The 12907-nt window shown below is 32.0% G+C and overlaps 3 protein-coding genes across 4 annotated transcripts; 2 read left to right on the forward strand and 1 right to left on the reverse strand.

Moving 5' to 3' along the window:
• The first annotated feature begins 1709 nt into the window (after nucleotides 1–1709).
• On the forward strand, nucleotides 1710–3513 carry LOC124936535 (glutathione S-transferase zeta class-like). Its single transcript, XM_047477042.1, has 10 exons — nucleotides 1710–1767; nucleotides 1855–1951; nucleotides 2059–2115; nucleotides 2267–2352; nucleotides 2418–2492; nucleotides 2569–2622; nucleotides 2700–2775; nucleotides 2877–2938; nucleotides 3011–3070; nucleotides 3157–3513. Exons 1-10 carry the CDS (start codon nucleotides 1765–1767, stop codon nucleotides 3259–3261), a joined length of 675 nt encoding a protein of 224 aa, XP_047332998.1. The 5' UTR covers nucleotides 1710–1764; the 3' UTR covers nucleotides 3262–3513.
• Nucleotides 3514–3931: 418 nt separating this feature from the next.
• On the reverse strand, nucleotides 3932–5576 carry LOC124936111. Of its 2 annotated transcripts, none has more exons than XM_047476572.1 (5): nucleotides 5252–5576; nucleotides 5018–5181; nucleotides 4432–4951; nucleotides 4259–4350; nucleotides 3932–4173 (listed from the first exon to the last, which is right to left on the reverse strand). In XM_047476572.1, the coding sequence occupies exons 1-5, from the start codon at nucleotides 5561–5563 to the stop codon at nucleotides 4035–4037; spliced, it is 1227 nt and encodes a 408-aa protein (XP_047332528.1). In that variant the 5' UTR covers nucleotides 5564–5576; the 3' UTR covers nucleotides 3932–4034. The 2 variants fall into 2 exon arrangements, with proteins under 2 accessions (XP_047332528.1, XP_047332529.1); XM_047476573.1 differs by having other exon boundaries at nucleotides 4025–4168.
• A 4323-nt stretch (nucleotides 5577–9899) lies between these two features.
• LOC124935541 (uncharacterized mitochondrial protein AtMg00810-like) lies at nucleotides 9900–10649 on the forward strand. Its single transcript, XM_047475970.1, has 3 exons — nucleotides 9900–10031; nucleotides 10076–10273; nucleotides 10356–10649. Exons 1-3 carry the CDS (start codon nucleotides 9900–9902, stop codon nucleotides 10647–10649), a joined length of 624 nt encoding a protein of 207 aa, XP_047331926.1.
• The last annotated feature ends 2258 nt before the right edge of the window (nucleotides 10650–12907 follow it).

Raw genomic sequence — 12907 nt, forward strand, 5'->3', positions numbered from 1 at the left:
CTTTTCTTTCTTCTATCTTTTGTTGCTTCTCATCTCCATCTTCTTCTTCCCCGCAGTTTTCCGACACCTCACTTGGCAAGAAAAAACATCCCGAGAAAATAAAACTGCCATCCAACATAAGGTCAAGCTCGGCACCTATTATTGTATCGTATTTTCCAATCGGTTCTAATCTCTCCCGTCTTTAATGGAAGAGATGATTTGAGTTGTTTGGATCGATCTCCGATAAATGAGTTGTTTGTATGTGTCGTATTTTGTTTCAAATGTAAGGAAGTTTTTATCTTACAATTATATTGTTTTTCTGAGTTTAGTTTTATCTTACAATTATCTTCTTTTTCCGAGTTTGAGAAGAATTGTACACTTAGTTTATAATGTACCTTCTGAGAAGGAAGTGTTTTAATAACACTATCAAATAAATTTAAATGAGGTCATTTAAGCATAAAATAAAAATATAAAGTCAATTAAATCTCCCGCCAAAGTATATGTTTTTTTTATCATCTCATGTCTTTATTTTGATAAAATATAATCTGTAATTACTATTTTTCCATATTTTATTTTGATTTATCTAATTTTTTACAAAGTGCTACAAACTATAGGTTTAGATGGTTGGAAACTGAACTTTTGTTCATAGAATTTCTACTCAAAACGTATTTTTTTTGTTCAAATGAATATATATCAAAAGAAAAGAAAATAGTATATTTTTGATAAATCTATCATTAATCAAAATAAAGGACAGATAAACTATATAAGATACTTTTATGCTTATAAATGCAATCCTCAATATTTCATATTTAATTCATTATTTAAATAAATGTCTTGTTTAACCCAACAATCTCATAGTTCACATATTCAAAGTTAGCTTGTGTTATTTACACAGTTCTTTTTATAAGAAAAATTGAATAATATATAATTATAGTAAGCAAAGCACAAATAAAATAAAGAAGAGCAAAAACAATGTTTAAAAAGGAATCCCACAAAAACATAAGAACTTGCTAATAAGATGCGTTTAATTTTCCCAACTCGCATTATTTTAAGATTTATTTTTAAAATAATACCCAACAAAATAACTTAATCTACAATTAAATTTTACCATGGCTTTACTGTAAAACTATTAGGCTGGGTTCGGATTGAGGTTTTTTAAAAAACCTAGAGAGGGAAAAAGGTAATGATTGGTGATAATTTTGAGGAAGTGATGATTATTTTTGGTAAAAAGACTTAAAGGGTATTGATATATGAATAAAATAAAAAATAATAATTTAAAATAGAGGGTGTTTTAGTATTTTGGTTAATGAAATGAGTAATGTGATTGTTGAAAAGTGATTGATTAGAAAATTGATTTAAAATGGGTTTTTTAGAAAACCTAAAGAGAACAAGGCCTTAGTTTGTTATATATTTGCGACGTGTAAATCTATGTCCATATAGACATATATCATAGTGAAAAAAATGTATTATATCGAATCTAATTATTGTAGACGCATTATTTGAAAATTCAATCTTAATATATTCATATTTAATTAATGTTGTGTATATATATTTGAATAAATTACTTTATTTTTTTTACACATTTTTTATAAATCATATATCAAAAGTTGCAACCACAAAAAGGATATTGGGTTTTCGTTCAGTTTAAAAATAAATAAAATTTATTAATTATTAAATTTGTATTGTATCTGATTTTTTTTAATTTTATAAATAATTAGAAGTTTATTAACAGTCGGACTCTAAGTAATCGAGCTTTCTTTATCCCGTCGAGCTTATTTCACGAAAATGGTTAGTTTCTTCTTCTTCATCTTCTTCCCATCTGGTTCATTTTATACATTCATTTTGCCTAAAGTAAGCATGATTTCCGATTCTTAGGCGAGTTCAGGCGCGGCGGAGCTGAAGAATCTGAAGTTGTATTCTTACTGGCGAAGTTCTTGCTCTTTCCGTGTTCGAATTGCTCTCAACTTGAAAGGTTTTTTCTCCTTTACGCCTCAATTAAGTTGGACTACACTTCTCACTTGCTTATGATCTGCTAAACAAAAAACCTAATCCTCGATAAATGATTTAAACTATGAACAGGTCTCGATTACGATTATTTAGCCGTTGATTTACTCAAAGGAGATAATCATGATCCCGGTGAGTTTATCGGCGATCTTGATTACTGATTTATACTGGTTGCATGTACAATTCTATGATAAATTATGTTCAATTCGATTGTTGAGTGTATGGGAAATTCTTCTAAGTTCTATACATCTGTTGATTCTGATAATTGTATTCTTATGTATAGAGTTTAAGAAAGTTAATCCAATTGGTTATGTGCCTGCTCTGATTGATGAGGATGTACTCATTGCAGATAGTTTTGCAATAATACTGGTGAGTCTTGTATAGATGATTTGTTCTTTGAAAAGAAAACACTTATCAATTTCATTTGTTGACAGTATCTTGAGGAGAAATATCCTCAACATCATCCATTGTTGCCAAAGGATCTTCAGAAGAAAGCGATTAACTATCAGGTGCTTGATCAGGTTTTGCTTAAGACATTCTTTCGAATCTTTTGATATTCAATCATGGTAGTCAACTAAATGGCAGGTTGCAACTATTGTTGGATCAAGCATTCAGCCTCTTCAGAATCTTCCTATCCTGGTTTGATTGCATTACTTTAACTAAGTTGATCAATTCTTCAATTTCTTGTTCATTTTTTCCCTACTATTATGGTGTAGAAATTTATCGAAGAAAAAGTTGGTCCTGATGAGAAAGTTCCTTGGGTTCAAAGCCAAATCGAGAAGGGTTTTTCAGGTATTTTGAATTTAGCTGAAACATTTCAATATTTTTGAAACCCTTTTGCAAATCCTAGTAATGGGAAGCTCAATTTTGTATATATCGTTGTAATGTTGCAGCTGTTGAGAAGGTATTACATGAGCATGCAGGAAAATATGCAACTGGAGATGAAGTTTGCTTGGTTTGTTTCTTCAATCACCCATTTAACTAGTAATGAACATTTTGACATAAATTTGTGGCTAAATTGATGCAGGCCGATGTTTTTCTAGCTCCTCAGATATATGCAGGTGTCAACAAATTCAATGTGGATATGGTAGTTACTCTTTTCGATCAAAATATTCTTTGTGGAGTTTAGAATTTCATGTTTTTTGTACTAACAGCTTTAAGGAAACATGACAGACCAAGTTCCCCCTTCTATCTAAGTTGAATGAAGCATACATGGAGCTGCCTGCCTTCGTCGATGCTTTGCCAGAAAAGCAACCAGACGCCCCTCCTCGGTGTTAAGGGAATCTGGTAATCCTCGATCTTAATCAACTGTCTTTCAAAAACACTTTTCCTTTTGCAATAATACTAAATCTAATACTTAAATGACAGTATGTTGCCAATGTTAGGGCTTGTTTGATATATAGGGTTATTTGAAAATAATATTGTTTCTTGAGAAACCGGATTATTTGAGTCAAATTACCAAAATACCCTTGTATGTATTACTTTAAAAACAGTTTTTAATATTAAAGATACAAATATTATAGTGTTTTAGTTAATGATTCAAATTATTTTTTGGAATATTTCAGCCGAATAAGTAGTTTTTTTAGAATAGTATTCTTAGTGCAAGACTTTGAACACAAATATTATAGGGTTGGATATATAGTTTTGATATAGAAAAATATCTATTATGGTTGGATAGGTAAGGTTTTTGATATAATAAAAAATGATTTATTAGGGTCTATTCAAATAACCGAACCAATAAGATATACCAACTTGATTCTTAAGTTTTATTCAATAAGGAAATTTGTTTAAAATTGTTATTTATTGATGTTTGGTAGTTGAATTGCTTAATTAGCTGTTTTAAAATTAATTTAGAACATGTTGACGTTGAATTATTTGATATCATCAACTCAATATCTTATACATTCAATTCGCACTGACATATTAGTGTCGAATTTAAATTTATCAAAATAACTGACTGATTACGATCAGCACTAGTATTTAGATCCAAATATAAGAGTGGTGATCTAAATATAAGAGTGGTTTGCAATCCATACAAAATAATTATTGCCCTAAGAAACCACATTCCTCTTGATTTTCTTCTTCTTCTTCATTGGCTTCATATTAGCAGCAGTAATAAGCTTATAATCACAATGAGACATTTCACTCATCTTACCAAACCAATCCTCATAGAAATTCCATACTTCTGACCTAACCATGTTCAAGAACAAACTTGTTTATAAGTTATAAGTGAAAATTAAATTAACAAGCTTATGTTCACTAATAAACAACAAACCAGTATGCCAAGAACTGAAATGGTGCATATTTGTTGTACATTTCATTCACATCCTTCGCCACTGTTCTTAGTGTGGAATTCCTGCCATGAACCTTGGTCCAAAAATACAAAAACAATAACCAATTGAAATTTTAATTGCTTTAGATATCTGATTAATAGAGAGAACTGCAGACCTGTTTTAAATGCCTAATGGTTTCTGAATCTGTAGGAATTACATGGTAAAATCCCATGCACATAAGTGTATTTGCACAAGTGAAAGGACCAAACCCATTGATTCCTTTAAGCTGTTCAATTAACTCGACATAGCTTTCTAAGCTCGGTTCAACACAAGCTTCTTCGAGTTGATCCAATCTGACACTTCCATTGACAATGGTCTTAGCAAGTTTTGATATTCTACTTGCTCTGTAGCCAAGTTTGCAACGTTTCGCTAAATATCCCTCGTCAATTGCTGCTAGTTCTCTAGGGCTTGGAAAATTACCGAGAGTTATACTGTCCATCAAATCCATTTCTCCTTCATGCTCTGTAAATTTGTTCTTGATTGATGTTCTTCCATGTTTTCTATTCAATTCCTTTGCTCCTGGAGTATCCGGAGCAAAATGATGATCGATTTCTATCCTTAGTTTCTCAGTTGAATGATGAAGTTCATACTGAAGTTCACAAAGTGAGTGAGCCATGGTTAATGTCCTAGACCACCTGCAAAAACCTAACATCTTAATCAAAGGAGAAATGACGAGAGAGATAGAGATCTCTGAGATTTACTGGCAGTTGCAGAGAAGGATGCACTTAACCATATCCTCAAACAAAGTAGGCGATCTAAAAACTCTACCGAATCCATTAACCTTCGATTCTTCATGTAAATTCTGGAAGTTTCTCACATTTTGTTCATCCGTTTCTGACAATCTCAGCATTCTCTTCACTTGATCCTTAAAATTTACCAGTAAGAACAGTTAATTAGACAAGACGTTAGAGAAGAGGAATAATGTCGATCAGTACCTGTAAGAACTGTTGTTGTTTAGGCGAGAGTGATTCGACTCCCGAAATACTTAGATTGAGACGATCAGGAGATGAAGGAGAATGAGAAATGCGAACGAATGCAGAAGATGATTTAGGATCGGAGATTCCATCTCCATCACCGTAACCGGCTTCGCGAGAATCGAGGAGTAATGGTCGTAGTAGAGTTTTAGAGAGAGGATCCCATATATTTGGCGCCATCATGAACAAACCATGGCTACAAACTGCCTTCTCTAGATTGAAGGTTTGAGCTTCCGTTTCTGAGAGCTTCAGTTCCATTTCAATGGCGGCCATTTCCTTCTTCACCACTTTCCTCTAACTGAACACCTTTTTTCGGGATTTTAAATTTTAATCGTTGAAAAGAAATAGTTCATTTTTGTACACATTTCTTAGATTATTTCGATTTTTTACCCAAAAATATCTTATTTCTTCAAAATACCAATATTATTTTACAAATAACTCATGTTTTTCAAAATTTATTTGTCGTGAAAGTTATATTTCAACTCGACAAGAAAACTAACTTTCTTGTTTTATAATTTTATCCTAAATATATTTTGACCTAATAAATAGTAGATTATTTGAATTTTTAATTAATTTAATTATTAATTTTTTTTATCTATTTAAAATTTAATAAAAATAAAGTAAATATATTTTAATATTTTAATTAATTAAATAATTGATTTAATAGTTAAAGTGAGACAAATATTGTAAAATCTAAAAAAAAAATATTGTACTATTGAATTATAATAAAATATTATAATTTTTAATTAAATAAAAAAAATATAAATAATATATTAAGGTAGTATTTGGTGAGTGGTACTAGTTATATAGGTAGGGGTGGACAAACCTACCGATCCGATTCGGTATTTCGGATTGAATATCCGACTTTATTTTTTTCAAAAATTGCGATCCGTATTTGATCCGGCATCCGACTACTATTCGATTCAAAAATATCGAATCGGCCAGCCGGATACCCGCTGATCCGATTTTTTTCATATGCTAGAAAATTGAAATTGTTTATTAAAGATCTCAAAATTCAACTCATAAGTGTAATACATATAAAAAATATGTCAAAATGAAATCAATATTTTTTTAAAACAAAAAGACATTGGTCCACCCAAGTGAAACAACATTTTAACGCTTACGATAAATACAAGATAATAACTATGAGGTACTAAACCAACAATAATTAACCAAGACCAAAATCTGTTGTTCATAATGAAATTACAGATTAAAAACATTAATGTTGTTCAGGTATGCCTTTCTAGACAACATTTAAGAGAAATGAGTGTTATAAATTAAAGTAATAATAATAATAACAATTAAGGAATTTTTTTGTTATGCAAGAGTCTCTTGGATTGTCCAAGCCTCTTGGTCTTATCTCTAGTAAATGAGACTCTTCATGTCTCTTAATTATGCTTTACTTTATTTAAGTTTTGTAATCGTGTTCTTATTCTAAGCAATTTTCAATATACAGATTTTCATTCAAAGTTATTTTCATTATCTAAATTTTCTATTCACTTTCTAATATATTTCTTCACGGTTCGATCATTGAAGTCCTGATTGTGACTTCGTTACATGGTATCAGAGCTTTGGTAACATTATTGAAGAAGGTGTCGTTGTTATTCGATATGGAAAGTGATGGTCGTGTAACTGGACTCGGTTTGGAGTTGTTAAACCAGTCAAACTACCGGATATGGAAAACATGTATGAAATCGTACCTGGTTGGGGAATATTTGTGGGACATCGTCGTAGACGATGATGATGTAGCTCCTGAGGATGTTGTTGAAAATGCGGAAGCATCGAAAAAGCGGAAGAGACTCAACGCGAAGGTAGAATTTGTGTTGAAGAGGTCAATCTCCCACAATCTGTTTGAGCACATCATCGGTTGTGGATCTGCTCGTGAGATCTGGGAAACGCTTGATCGTCTTTTCAATAAAAGAACGAGGCTCGTCTCCAGATGCTTGAAAACGAGTTGGCAGTCGCAAAGCAAATTAGATCTGTCTTGGAGTTCTTTCTTAAGGTAAATAATATTTGTTCAGAAATTTCTTTATTGAACCCAGATGAGAAAATCTCAGAGGCTCGAACAAAGAGGCATATTGTTCGAGGACTTCGATCCGAATATACACCATTCATCACCTCGATTCAAGGTTGGGCTCAACAATCTTCACTCGAAGAGTTTGAAAATCTCTTGTCGTCTCAAGAGTCGTTGGCCGCACAAATGGCTAGAACGAGTATAAATGAGGAGTCGAACAGTGCGTTGTTCGTGAAGAAATCAAGCTGGAAAAAATGAAAGTCGAAGAAGGAAGAAACATGTTAAGATTCTTCAAATATTCCTAAGAAGTCCCTTAAGTGTTTCAGGTGCGGCAAAACTGGACACTTCAAGAGAGATTGTCGAGTAAATTTGAATGAAAATTTTGTTAGTTCAAATCTCGGAGAAAAGTCTAACCAGCGTGTTGAGGAGGACTGGGACAAGGCTTTTCATGTCGATGTGACGACTTCGAAGGAAAAGAAAACTGAGGCTTCTCATGGTAAACAAGAGATCGATCAAAGGTGGATCGTCAATTCAGGGTGCGGACATCATGTTACTGGAGATGATTCTGTGTTCTCGTCGAGTCGAGTTCATAATGGGGACGGTGGCATTGTCACGGCAGATAACTCGGTTCACGAAGTTAAAAAGGAAGGATCGATTGTTATTGAAAGTGACAAAGGATAATTTATTACTCTAAAGAATGTCTACCACGTCCCAGGAATTCAGAAGAATCTCTTCTCGGTTGCAAATGCTGTAGACGTTGGAAATCTGGAGTTGTTCGGTCCAAATGATGTGAAGTTCTTAAGGAACGTGAAAGAAATCAAGGCGGATGTGGTTCATACTGGAACTCGGGTAAATAATCTCTTTGTCCTTTCATCTTCAAATTCATACATAGAAAAGGTGAACGACAAAAGCACCTCTTTTCTATGGAATGCAAGACTTGGGCATGTCAATACGACTAAGCTCAGTGTTATGTCTCGAAAGAAACTTGTCGAATGTCTACATGAAGATCTGAGAATTGAGGAGGACAATGTGTGTGAAGGATCCTTTGGATCGAGTTCATAGTGATTTGATGGGACCAACTCGAACTGCCTCATACTCGGGAAATAAATATATGCTGCTGTTTGTGGATGATTTCTCCAGCTTCACTTGGGTGTACTTTGTGAAAGAGAAGTCTGAAGTGTTCTCTAAATTTTTCGAGCTCAAGGAGACGGTAGAAGGAGAACAAGAAAGGAAAATTCGAGTATTGAGGACAGCTAATGGTGGGGAATTTTGTTCAAAAGAGTTTGAATTGTTTTGTAGGCAAAATTGCATAAAAAAAGAACTCTCCTGTCCTGAGACCTCACAACAAAATGGGATAGACGAAAGGAAGATTCGACACCTTACAGAGACTTGTAAGTCTTGGCTGCATATGAAGAATATACCAAGGCAGTTATGGGCAGAAGGCATGAGTTGTGTTGCTCATGTCATCAATCGAGTTCCGTTTAGCCCAAATGAGTTCAAATCTCCATTCGAGATGTTTTTTGGTTTTAAGCCAAATGTTAAACATTTTCGAGTTTTTGGATCTACTTGTTATATCCATATTCCAGACTCGAGAAGGAGCAAATTGGATGCGAAGGCAGTCAAATGCGTGTTTGTCGGCTATGACCAGAGAAGGAAAGGGTGACGGTGTATGGATCCATCAACCCACAAATGCACTGTGTCGAGAGATGCTGTTTTCGATGAAATTTCTTCGTACTACATGAAGGATGTTGAAGAAACTATTCAGACTGATCTTTCCATTCCCACGTACATGGGAAGCTCCTGTAGTAGTAATAATAGTGACAGGGGGAGCCCTAACTTAGTTCAAGATATTTCAGTCGATGAAGGAGCCAAATGTGAAGGTTACCAGGAAGTCCACATCAGGAAGAATCAAGTCAACAACAGAATGGGGAATCTCGACCAAAAAAGAACATTGTAAGGCCCCTTCGATTTAGGGATGATAATTTTGTAATAACCTTCTCTTGTTTCTTGGCAAACGTAATAGACGACGAGGCACCCACTTCTTATAATGAAGCAAAAAATGTCAAGGAATGGGTGGCAACAATGGAGGAGGAAATGCATGCTCTCAAGAAGAATGAGACATGAGACGTTGTTCCAAAGCCTCCTGATACTCAAGCAGTCACATGTAAGTGGGTGTATCGAATCAAGCGAAAGACTGATGGAAACATAGATCGATACAAAACTAGATTGGTCGCTCGAGGATTCTCACAGAAGTATGGAGAAGATTACGAGGAGACATTCAACCCAGTTGCGAAGATGACGTCAATTCGCACTGTGTTGGCCTTAACAACAAGTTCTCGATGAAAATTATGGCAATTGGATGTCAAGAATGCATTTCTTTACGGAGAATTTGATCGTCCAATATATATGGAACAACCACCTAGATTCGAGAAGACTGATGGTCCCCAGTTGGTCTGTAGACTTAAGAAGGCACTATATGGATTAAAACAAGCCCCGCGTGCTTGGTATGGAAAGATTGCAGAATATCTTTAATTTTGTGGGTATAAAGTTTCAGAATCCGACTCAAGTCTATTTATAAAGAAGAATCATGGACAGATGGTGGTGGTGCTTCTTTATGTGGATGCCATAATCTTGACGGGCAGTAACTATGATGAGGTTGCTCGTCTACAAGATGAGCTCTCGCTTCGTTTTGAGATAAAGAAGCTTGGTGAACTTGGAACTTTCTTGGTCTGCAAATCGAAAATTTTGATAAAGGGTTGTTTGTATCGCAGATCAACTACGCAAAGAAGTTGGTAGAAAAATTTGGTATGACTGATGGAAAAAAGAGCTATACTCCTCTCGACGTAAATCCTAGACTTAGTCGAGACGAAGGAACATGTCTACCAGATCCTCGTCTTTATCGTGCTCTTGTGGGAAGTTTGATTTATCTGACTATAACAAGGTCTGACATTGCTTATGCAGTTGGAGTGGTGAGTCGATAAATGCAGGAGCCAAAGAAATCACACCTCGAAGAAGCGAAGAAAATTTTGAAGTATATTAATACCTCACTAGATATTGGTCTACTCTACGAAAAAGATGCAAAATTCGTCTTGCAAGGATATACAGATGCTGACTTTGCTGGAGATCGAGACGATCGAAGGTCCACATATGGGTTTGTTTTTCTTTGTGAAAATACTAGCATATCTTGGAGTAGCAGATAACAAGGATCGATATCCTTATCTACAACAGAAGCAGAATACAAAGTATCAGCTCACGCAGCACAGGAGTGCATATGGCTTCGTAGACTCTGGGAGAATTTTAATGTCAAGTTTGATCAGCCGGTTCCTATCCATAGAGATAATTTGAGTGCTATTAAATTGACTTTAAATCATGTGTTTCATTCGAGGACAAAACACATTGAGTTGGAACATCACTTTCTTCGTAAAAAAGTACTAGAGGGAATCATTGAGATGGTTGTAGTAAGGAGTGAAGATAATGTTGCTGATATCTTTACAAAAGCACTTCCTAAAGGTCTTTTCAAAAATCTACGATCTAAGTTGGGACTAGTTCATCGGACATCACTTTAAGGGGGAGTGTTAAAAATTAAAGTAATAATAATTATTAAGGAATCTTTTTGTTATGCAAGAGTCTCTTGGATTGTCCAAGCCTCTTGGTCTTATCTTTAGTAAATGAGACTCTTCATGTCTCTTAGTTATGCTTTACTTTATTTAAGTTTTATAATCGTGTTCTATTCTAAACAATTTTCAATAGACAGATTTTCATTCAAGGTTATTTTCATTCTCTAAATTTTCTATTCACTTTCTAATATATTTCTTCACGGTTCGATCATCGAAGTCCTGATCGTGACTTCGTTACAATGAGTTCCTAAGTATGTCACACTCTAATGAAATAAACAAGGAATTCTTAAACAAAATTATCATGGAAGACTTGAAGTAACAATAAATGTGGTTAGCGATCTAGTTCATTCGTATCCGATTCAGAATTCATACACAAATTAGCTTATGGCAGCTGAATGTAACACTAAAGAAGCAAGAGAATGGAGATTTTGAACTTAGTGTTTGTAATTTTTATATAAAGATTTAGACTTACAAGTTACATAGCTCCAGCCTCCAATGAGGCAATGACTAATGACGATTTGAGAAATTCACAAACAAATATGGAAAACGGGAAGAAGAACAAATGGAAAAAGAGATCTTTGATTTTTGTTTGGGTTTATAAAGAGAACGGGAATGAAAAAAAAGGAAGAGAGATTTATTTAATAATATTTTTGTTTAAATTTATTTATTTAATAAATTTTAAAAATCACCGGATCGATTTCGGGTATCCGATTTTTTTTTGTCCGATTCGTATCTGATCCGGAAATCCGGTAAAATTATCGGATCGGCCGGATCGGGTCTTTCGGATCGAATTTTTTGGCCACCCATATATATAGGTATAAGTTGTAAAGGGTATAAATTGTAAGGAGGTATTAAAACCTATAAATTATATATGTTATTAGTGTTTGGTTAGAAATATAAAATATGTATAAATTATATAAGTTTTTATTATTTTGTGTTTAGTTGGTGATATAAGAAAGTAGTAAAAAATGTAAAAGACTATTTTATCGATATATAATTGATGTATAAATTATATAAATTATTAGTGTTTGGTTGAGAATATAAAATATGTATAAATTATATAGGTTTTATTATTTTGTGTTTGGTAGGTGGTATAAGAAAGTAATAAAAAATATAAAAGACTATTTTATCCTTATATTTATATAAATTATTTTTAATTATTAGTTTAATATTTATCTTAAAAATAGTTTTAATTATATTAAAATTAATAAAAATAATATTTATTTATTATATAAATTTATTTTTAAAATAAATAATATTATTATATGATTTACATTATTTTATATATAATTTCTCATAATTTAATTTATATAGTTATATAAATAAAACTTATATATTAATTAATATTTAATAATTATATTTATTTATTTTTATATTATTATAAATATTTTTATTTAAAAAAATATTAATTTTATAAATTAATTTTTTATATGACTAATTATAAATATAATTTTATTTTATAACTTAATTTTATATATGACTATTATTTTTTAATTAACATTATTAGCTTCTTAAAATAATTAATATATTTAATTATATATAAAATTTTCACATTTAATTTTTTTACACTTAAAAAAATATTAGTTTTTATTTACTGAGATAAATAAAATAAATAATTAAAAATAAATAATTAAGTATTTATTATTATTATTTAAATTAGAAAATTAAACATGGTTAAATATAAATGAGTATCTAGTTATAATTTTATATTATAATTATTATATTTTAAATATAATAAAAAATTAAAATTTTATAATTTTATAAAACTAAAAAATAAAAGACATATATTAAAATTTATATATAGTTGTAACCATTAAACCCTTTAAAAAAATAAATTATATCTAATTAATGTAGATATAAATAATAATTAATCAAATAATAATTCTAAATTAATTCTAAATTACTGAAGATATCTTATATTTATATTCTTATACCTCATCATACCAAATATAGTCTAAATATACTAAATTATTAAATGTAAAAAAT

The sequence above is a fragment of the Impatiens glandulifera genome, chromosome 4 (assembly GCF_907164915.1).
Source record: "Impatiens glandulifera chromosome 4, dImpGla2.1, whole genome shotgun sequence".
Lineage (NCBI taxonomy): Eukaryota > Viridiplantae > Streptophyta > Magnoliopsida > Ericales > Balsaminaceae > Impatiens > Impatiens glandulifera.